General features: G+C 27.1%; 1 protein-coding gene across 1 annotated transcript in view; it reads left to right on the top strand.

Moving 5' to 3' along the window:
* The window catches only part of LOC136082765 (receptor-type tyrosine-protein phosphatase S-like), a 12401-nt gene extending 8617 nt beyond the window's left edge, over window positions 1-3784 (top strand). Inside the window, exons 3-5 of the mRNA XM_065802188.1 lie at window positions 202-356; window positions 587-749; window positions 3662-3784. Of these exons, the coding sequence (XP_065658260.1) occupies window positions 202-356; window positions 587-749; window positions 3662-3784 (441 nt within the window). The remainder of the gene's footprint in view (window positions 1-201; window positions 357-586; window positions 750-3661) is intronic.
* Window positions 3785-9593: the final 5809 nt, after the last annotated feature.

Below are 9593 nucleotides of genomic sequence, written 5' to 3'. Positions count from 1 at the left end.
TTTAAAATAAAGGTTTTGTTTTTAAGCTGAAAGTTTGATTATTAGAGATCCTTGGTTTTCTCTGTCCATTACAGTTTTTATTCTGTTTTTGTTGATTTGTTATTTCTAAAAAAAATTTTTAACTGATAGAGTTCAAGTCTTGCTAAAAGTTTTTTTTGTTCTTGTTGTCTTTCAAATCTTGTTTAAACTTTTTTTTGTTAGAATGATGTCATTCGAAATATATGTCAGTATCACTATTTAAACTGGCCTATTGGTCGAGTACCAGACTCATCTGAAAGTTTAATAGAGATTATCGGCCACGTGCAAAAAGCTAGTGATAAATTCAGTCCGTTGTCGCCTATTGTGGTACACAGCAAGTAGTATTTTTAACTTTTTCTATTCATAGATTTGTAATAACATTCAAAAGATAAGTTATGTTTTTAATTTATGTTTTTTAATTTATTTATTTGATTTATGTTTTCGATTTATGTTTTCAATTTATTTCTTAACAAATTTATAAAATAATTAACAAAATACTTAGTTTTTGTTTTTGATTTGATAAAAATTAATTATAGATATATTGAACTCAAAATAATCTTTTTTTAAGTATTGGCGCTGGTAGAACTGGAGTGTTCATAACTCTTAGTATTGCGTTAGAAAATTTACGGAATGAGGATAAAGTAGATATATATCAGATTGTTAAATCTCTTCGCCACCAAAAGCCATACATGGTTGAATCACTTGAACAATACGAATTTTGTCATAAAGTGGTATTTAACTTTCTTAAAAACTTCGACTTTATAGCATGATATAGAAGCGTCGTTTTATTTTTAAATACGTTAAAAGCGTTATAGACGCTTTAAAAGCGTTAAACATGCTTCATAAGCTTTATAAATGCTTCATAAGCGTTATACATGCTTCATAAGCGTTATACATATATGGATATGCGTTATAAGCATATAATATTTTTGTTGCTAACTTAAAACAAATGTAAGACGTCACTAGTCTCGCAAATATTTTACAACTTTTGAGGTGAAATTTTTAACGTAAAAAGTGGTTTCTGTGTTTAATCCGTCTGCATGGTATATTTTTGTGTTTTTATGTTTTATAATTTCTTTTATATAAAATGTGATTTGTTTATATAGTTTTATATTTCATAGTTGTTCATATAATTTGAGTTTTTCATAATTTACATACAACCGATAATGTTTATGTTAATGAGTTAATTTTATTGTTATCGTTATTTGTAACATACAATTGATCTTTCAAATTATTTCATATCGTTTTAAATGGTTATAAAAAAGTTTCTTTTTATATTTTGTTAAAACTTTTTTTGAGAATGGTCACATGAAATAGAAAGTTCACAAATCTCTTTTCAATCGAATCAATCGATTAAAAGTTTTGTTTGCAATGATAATATTTTGCGTTTGTGTCAAGTATTCTAATTTGCAGAATGTCTTTTAATTTGCAGATTGTGAAATTTTCTCTATTTTTTTTTTAAATCTGTTTTTACAAAAGGAAAACTTATTCAGATGTTATAGTCAACATTGAAACTATTTTAGAATACTTTCGTTCAAAGTATTTTTGTATTTTGAAGTTTTATTATTTTTTTTTTTTATGCTTTTGATATTTGATAGTATATATTTGATTTTTTTATTTTATACTAACGGTTCAATACTAATTATAAAATCCTGGATGTGATTTCTTAAAAATATCGTTTTCAACAAAACGTTGTGGTTTCTTATTTTCTTCGCACATATTTATTTTGATTTAGAAACGTTACTACTCGATAGAGTTAAGGACATCTTTGTAAAATATGCGATTTTCAAAGGTTTTAAAAAAAAGAAAAGTTAAACTTTTATTTTGCGAGGTTCAATATAAAATACTTTAAATTTTTTCACAAATCCGAATAAATTAACTCCTTTTAAGAGGAGTTAATTTATTCGGATCAAATTTACTTAAATTTTTATTAGCGCATTATAATTTAAGATCTTAAATTAAAAAAACGAAAAGTTAAACTTTTATTTTGCGAGGTTCAATATAAAATACTTTAAATTTTTTTACAAATCCGAATAAATTAACTCCTCTTAAGAGGAGTTAATTTATTCGGATCAAATTTACTTAAATTTTTATTAGCGCATTATAATTTAAGATCTTAAATTAAAAAAACGAAAAGTTAAACTTTTATTTTGCGAGGTTCAATATAAAATACTTTAAATTTTTTTACAAATCCGAATAAATTAACTCCTCTTAAGAGGAGTTAATTTATTCGGATCAAATTTACTTAAATTTTTATTAGCGCATTATAATTTAAGATCTTAAATTAAAAAAACGAAAAGTTAAACTTTTATTTTGCGAGGTTCAATATAAAATACTTTAAATTTTTTTACAAATCCGAATAAATTAACTCCTCTTAAGAGGAGTTAATTTATTCGGATCAAATTTACTTAAATTTTTATTAGCGCATTATAATTTAAGATCTTAAATTAAAAAAACGAAAAGTTAAACTTTTATTTTGCGAGGTTCAATATAAAATACTTTAAATTTTTTCACAAATCCGAATAAATTAACTCCTCTTAAGAGGAGTTAATTTATTCGGATCAAATTTACTTAAATTTTTATTAGCGCATTATAATTTAAGATCTTAAATTAAAAAAACGAAAAGTTAAACTTTTATTTTGCGAGGTTCAATATAAAATACTTTAAAAATTTTTTACAAATCCGAATAAATTAACTCCTCTTAAGAGGAGTTAATTTATTTCGTTTTTTAAATTTAAGATCTTAAATTATAATGCGCTAATAAAAATTTAAGTAAATTTGATAATTTCGAATAATTTAAGTTGCAAGAGATGTTAAAAACGCTCGATTTGTCTATTTCGCTCAACGGGGGAAAAGTTTCAATTTGCCATACTTTACAATATTCGTGTTTATAACCTATTTTAAACATTAGAAGAGAGTGGCATGTCAAAAAGTTATTTATAAAAACATTTTGACTTTTATGATTGTTTTCTGCTGTTATATATTGACACTTCGATGGACAATACTTAAAAATAAAAGCAAAGCCAAATTGAAATACAAAAAAAATATTTTATTTGTGAAAATCCCAAAACAAAGTTGATATTATCTGTGGAAAAAAATTGATAAACAACTTCAAAAAACATTTATTCTCTGAAACACCATTGTTTTTGTAAGTTGTGATTTTTATACCCACTAATGTGGCTTCATTATCAATCAATGAAATTAAAAACAAAGAAATGGTAAAATGTATTTAAGTGTTGATCAAATTGTGACTGATGACCTAAATGAAAAAAATAACTTTCCTGTTCAGATCTTGAACAGATTGACTCCTTCAGTTCTCCTCTTTGTTTAAAATTAAAAACTGGTTTTGTAACTATGTTACAAAAAGAATCAAAAGAAGTAGTTCTTGCAAAATATTAGTCAATTATGTATGTGTGTTATCGGAGGACGGTACAATAAAAGAAGTTGTAGTACAACATATTGTAAATACAACAATGATTGATGAAAAAATTCAAACTATTTTTTCCACAGCTAGCAACTCTTACCAATGCTGTTCAGTGTGTGATGCATCTCCAAATAAAATAAACAATCTATTTTTAATAGTTCAAAAAAATATAGAAGGTTATATCGAGCATGGTGTTTCAACTTTTCATGCTTGGATAAGGTTTTTAGAATGAATGCTTCATATCTCTTACAAGATGCCAATTATGAAGTGGAGGCTATGAATGAAGAAGAAAAAATTATTGTTAAACTTAGAAAGATTCAAGTTCAAGCTGAATTTCGATAAAGGATGGGTCTTGTCATAAATCAACCAAGAGTTGGTGGGGCAGGTACATCAAACGATGGTAACACTGCATGGGAAGTTTTTCAGCAATACAATGTCTCAGCTAATATAATGAACATAGATACAAATCTTATGAAAAGGCTTCATATTATTCTGGCCACAATGTCATGTGATTATGACATTAGCTCATCAAAATTAAAACATTCTGTTGGGAAATTGTTTTGCTATATGTAGACCTGTACCCTTGATGTCCTATGGCCCAAACATTTCATAAGATTTTGATTCATGGCTGTGAAGTCATTGAATTATTAACTCTTCCATTAGGTATGTTTTCTAAAGAGGCTCAGGTAAATACCAATAAAGTTTTTAAGATCTAACGTGAAATTTTTACAAGAAAATGCGATCGGAAAAAAAATATTTCAGACCTTTTTCACCATCTTTTATGTGCATCTGGTCCTTTAATTTGCACATTTAGAAAAAAGGTAACAAAAAAGAAGTCTACCATCTGGTGTCATTAATTTATTGCGTGAGCCAACAACAGAATACTCTACTTAAAGTATAAATTTAATTAATATCCTTGTTGTTAATTTGTTGGGTGATTTAACGAAATTTTTTATAAATGAAAAAAATTGAAGTTTTTAAATAATTTGCGTAATTGTATAGCAAAATTTAAAGTTTTTTTAAAACAAATGTTATTTTTTCCGCATATTGTGTTTTTCAACGTAATAAACAGTTGCTAATAAAAAAAGTTAATAAAATTTTTGTTTTCGGGGTTTTGGCTAGAAAATGTCACTTTTACCCACTGTGCATTAGTGCCCACACGTATGGGCAGGGGGAGGAAGTGTGCAAGCGTTTTAAGGATTTTTTTTCCAGGCCTCCTCCATTCCATTTTTTGCAAGGCCTCCTCATTGGGAATAGGTATAAACATAATTAAGTTTGGAGTTAGCACAATGTGTGAAAGTGTTGTATCCGGAACCTCAAAAAATCCTGCGTGTGCCAATGCACACTTGCCACCTCTTATATACTGGCTCTGAGTAAGGCGTATTTTAGTAAACCTATTTATTGAGTCAACTAAAAACATATTTTATCAGTGCCGTAGCTAATTGGTTGGACGCCAACCAATTAGCTACACCCCCTCCCCCACTTCCCTCCCTTCCAAATAAAACTTGTCTTTAGGCTCTCAAAGTTTTTCAAATTTTACCGCTAGGTTTTGCTAAAATAAAAAGCTCCTTAAATTAGCAAAAGGGCCACAAAATTTGCGGCTTTTCTTTTCCTCATTCCCTCCTCCTTTAATTAAGGGGAATGGGCAGCGTACCCTCAGTATTGATTTTAGGCTATGTTTTCAATATAATTGATCTTGCTTAAGACTCGTTTTTTACAGATTTCCTAAAGAGGCGTGCCAAAAAAAAAGCGTTTGCCTTAAGTATAGTTTATTTTTATTTGATCCGTCATTGAAACAAAAGATAGTACAATATAGCGTACCCGGTAATTAAATTCCGGTCTCCGCTATTCATGTCCACAACATTACCCTCTCAGTCAAGCACACACATCAATATCGAATCAATTTTATTAGAATTAATACTTGTTTATATAGATGTTTTTACAGATGTTTGTATAGATGTTTATACAGATGTTTTTTAAATTGGGATCCTGTGCTGCAAACATATGGCTTTGAAGTCGAATAAAGTATCTTTATACGAGTAGGTGCCTCCTCCACCTATTTTTTTCTTCAATAAACTTATATATAGGAAAAAAAATGTTAGGGGGGGGGGGAGGGGTATTTAAAATACATACGTACTTAAGGGGGGTGAAGACTTAAAAGTACACATAGCAAAAGGAGGGAAGGGGGTAGTCGAATTTCAAAATTTTTGGCGTACGAAATTTATGGAAGACCCCTTACTTAATATGTAGCAATTACAACTTCTAACATTTTGTGATTAAAATAATTTGCGTCGATATCATTATAACCGAGAATGTCATTTTCATCCGAAAATTTAATTATGAAATTTTCCTCCATTTTAAAAACAGTTTCATTTAAATTTAGTAATAGTAAAAATAAAATTTCGTTAATTGATGACAAATATGAAGAACTTTTGCTTTCTTTGCAACCCAATCGCCAATTATCAATTTATTATAAAAAATGTAAGTAAACTTACCAGCCGCTAGTTCGATTTTCTCCCTCAAACATTTTATCCCTCAAACTTTACCTGATTTGTGTTATTTCAAAACAGAAATCCTCGTTTATATAAATGTTTTTCTCTTTTGATTAGATTGCTTGACTTGCTCAAAATTACTACTTTATCTTTAAAATCTAAAAGTTTTATCACTATTGTTTTCGGCTTATTTGATTCTTTCTTTCCAGTTCTATGGGCCCGTTCAATTTGGACATTTTTAACAGATAACAATTCTTCAAAAACTTTTTTTACCTTAAGTTCGGTTTCCTCTCAGCTTTCACCTTTATTTTCATTAATTCCATCTATTCTTAAATTCTTACTTCTCGATCAATCTTCCATCTGCCACTTTTTTTTTTGCATGCGTGTAATTTCTGATTTGTCTTTCTGACTGAAAACATTTGCTTTCTTAACTTTTGCATCGTTAGTTCTTCATGAAAATTTAGGCTATGTTTCAAATCTTTTATGTCTTTTTTGATTTTTTCTAATGTGTGAATATTTAAATATTTTTAAGTTTCCACTAATAATATCGATAAAAACTTTATCCTGTTGTTTTAACATCAATTCAATTTTTTTTTTATAGCCCTCAAACAATTTTGCTATTTTTTATAATGTAACAGCCATATTATATAAAAAATTAATTATTTTCTCAAAAAAATATATATATATTAAAGATTTAAAAATTATACGGTTTTTTCTTTAAATTTTTACGCTGCAAATATACGTTTGTTCATGAAGAAAGCATGCAGTAATTGAGGAAGCATGCGGTAATTGGTTTTCCCAGAGACAAAGAGAAGAAAACACGTTGGTCATAATGTCCACCTAACGCGAGTTTTAAAACGTCTAGCAGCATTTAATTATCTGATCTGATTGACATCAAAACTTCGAATAGGTTAAACTAAAATAAAATTTTGCACAATTTTCCTCTAAGATGGTTTTATCTGAAAATGCAAGGAACTTTCTTTTTTTTTTTTAATTTGAAAATTTCTGCTAGGAAGTATTATTTTCTGTGAAAAGGTGTATGTTACAAAAATGTTATTGTATCAGGAAGTTACTGTTTTTGGAAAACCAATTATATAAATTCTCTTTCAAAAAGCGTTTTAGATGTTATGATAACTTGTAAGACAAGTTATAACTTTGATGGTTTTAAATTTCTTTTAAAAATGTTGCGAAAACCTGTAAACAACTAAGTTCCTAATTTTTATGTGATCAAATTCATTTAACTTTAGAATCAGTAAGAGGGTCAAATAGCAAAGCAAAGGCAATTAAATGTGATAAAAATCTAGTTCTAACACATGAAAAACCTTGATTAACTACAGATGGAACTCTTTTGTTGTTTGATTTTTGTCCACGTTATCAAAAGCATTCAAAATAATGGACTCAAAAGAGAAACTATTTTTTTCTAATAATGCTTACAATGTTCTTCCTGAAACTACTACTATCTGAAACCTTAAGAAGACTGGTAGTTTTATTAAACACACTAAAAAGTGTGGGCATATATTTTAGGTTTACAAATGATCAAAAAGCTTCATCAGAGATCTAAAAAATAAGCAAGGAAAGTTTGTTTTGGATTTTTGCGATACTCATTATGCATGTTTTTATACCCACAAGACAATCCAATGGCTAAAAAATAGTCAATAAAGTAATAACAAGTCAACAAAATTTCTCAACAAAATTCAAGTTATCATATTCTGTAGTAGATTAATATTTAATATAATTTAATATAATTAATTAATATTTAATAATAAATATTTCATAATAAATATAAATTTTCTTTAATATTCTGGTTTCGTAACTTAAAAAGATACGATAATGATTGATACGATATTCATTATGCATGAAAAAAATCAGAAAATAGGCATAAAATATCAACACATGTCACGAGCCATTTCACAAATTATACATGTGAAAAAAAGTCTAGCTGATTAAAACTCTGTTAACAGAAAAACTTTTGTCTCAAACTTTTTATGTAAGGAAAATGACAGAACTACTTGAAACAGAATTTAGAAATTTATGAAAAGTATCCTTAGACATATTTTTTAAGTGTTCTTTGAAACCAAAGAATTCTATTAACATGTATTTTGAAATACATTAACATGTATTTCGAAATACATTAACATGTATTTTGAAATACATTAACATGTATTTTGAAATACATTAACATGTATTTTGAAATACATTAACATGTATTTTGAAATACATTAACATGTATTTTGAAATACATTAACATGTATTTTGAAATTATGATTTGTTGAACAAATATGGTATTTTGACCATTATAATGTTTTATTTTTTTAAACTTTATTCAATATCCAAAATCATTTGAAATAGGTGGATTAAAAAGTCCTTTTGACAATACTGTTCAATGGCTTTTCTTTAATTTGATTAAAGATAAAGTTTGTTTGACTTCAATATTCAATACTTTTATGCTTTACTGCATTACTTAATTAAAATTGAGTGTTATTATCACAATATACTTTCTTATATTAATATATATAAAACCACTGAAAACTTTATACATCAAAATCAAACAAGAAATTCTACAGAAATTCTTTTATTTACAGAAATTCTTTTATTTCTATATTTAAAAACTAAAAATGGACTCAAAACATGCAAATAATTTTGAGTTTAATTTTTTTGACTTTTTTCAAACAATAAACAATGAAACTGATTCAATTTATTTTAGTAAAGCAGGTGCTTTGTTAAACAATTGTTTTTATTTTTACAACAATGAACTAAAAGAATTTCTTGAGCGAGATCGCTTATATGTGATACATTTTAACATAAGAAGTTTAAAAAAGAATTTTGAAAATTTAAAAATAATATTGAGGAAACTTTAAATATTTTTAACGTTATATGCCTAACAGAAACTTGGTGTAGTTCTGATGAGGCTATATCTAACTCGAATCTTCACCTACCAGGTTTTAATCCTGTTTCTTTAGCACGTAAAACAAAAAAACGAGGCGGTGGAGTACTTTTTTATGTAAGTGAAAAAATGCGGTTTATAAATAGGCCTGACGTGAGTATTTCTGATGCCGATAAAGACGTTTTAACAATTGAAATTTTAGCCAAAAAAACTAAAAATATACTTTTAAGTTGCTGTTATCGCCCACCATCTGGTGAAATAAATAGTTTCAAGTCCTTTTTAATTACTGATATTATAACAAAATGTACAATAGAAAAGAAATTAAATTACATTATTGGTGACATAAATTTAGACGCATTAAAATATCACGTAAATTCCAAAATTAATAGTTTTTATAATGATTTATTTGAAAACGGTGCAATTCCGCTTATTAATAAACCAACAAGAGTAACTTTAAAGTCAGTATCTTTAATAGATAATATTATGACAACAGACACTTTTAATGAATCTCTTAAAAAAGGGTTAATTAAAAACGATGTTTCAGATCATTTTCCTATCTTCTTTTCAATAAATACTGATATTGAACAATTACAAATAAAAAAACAAGTTATCCTAATACGCTGTTTCAGAGAAGTAAATATTGCATCATTTAATGAACAAGTATCATTACTACATTGGAAACATATAAATTTTTTGTCGGAAGAAAATGTGGTTTATAACTCATTCTTCAGAACATTCTATGAAGTTTATGATGCAAACTTTCCACAATACAAAG

This window comes from Hydra vulgaris, chromosome 07, assembly GCF_038396675.1.
Source record: "Hydra vulgaris chromosome 07, alternate assembly HydraT2T_AEP".
NCBI lineage: Eukaryota > Metazoa > Cnidaria > Hydrozoa > Anthoathecata > Hydridae > Hydra > Hydra vulgaris.
The sequence above is the reverse complement of the archived record's forward strand: the minus strand, read 5'-3'. Positions and strand labels throughout refer to the sequence as shown.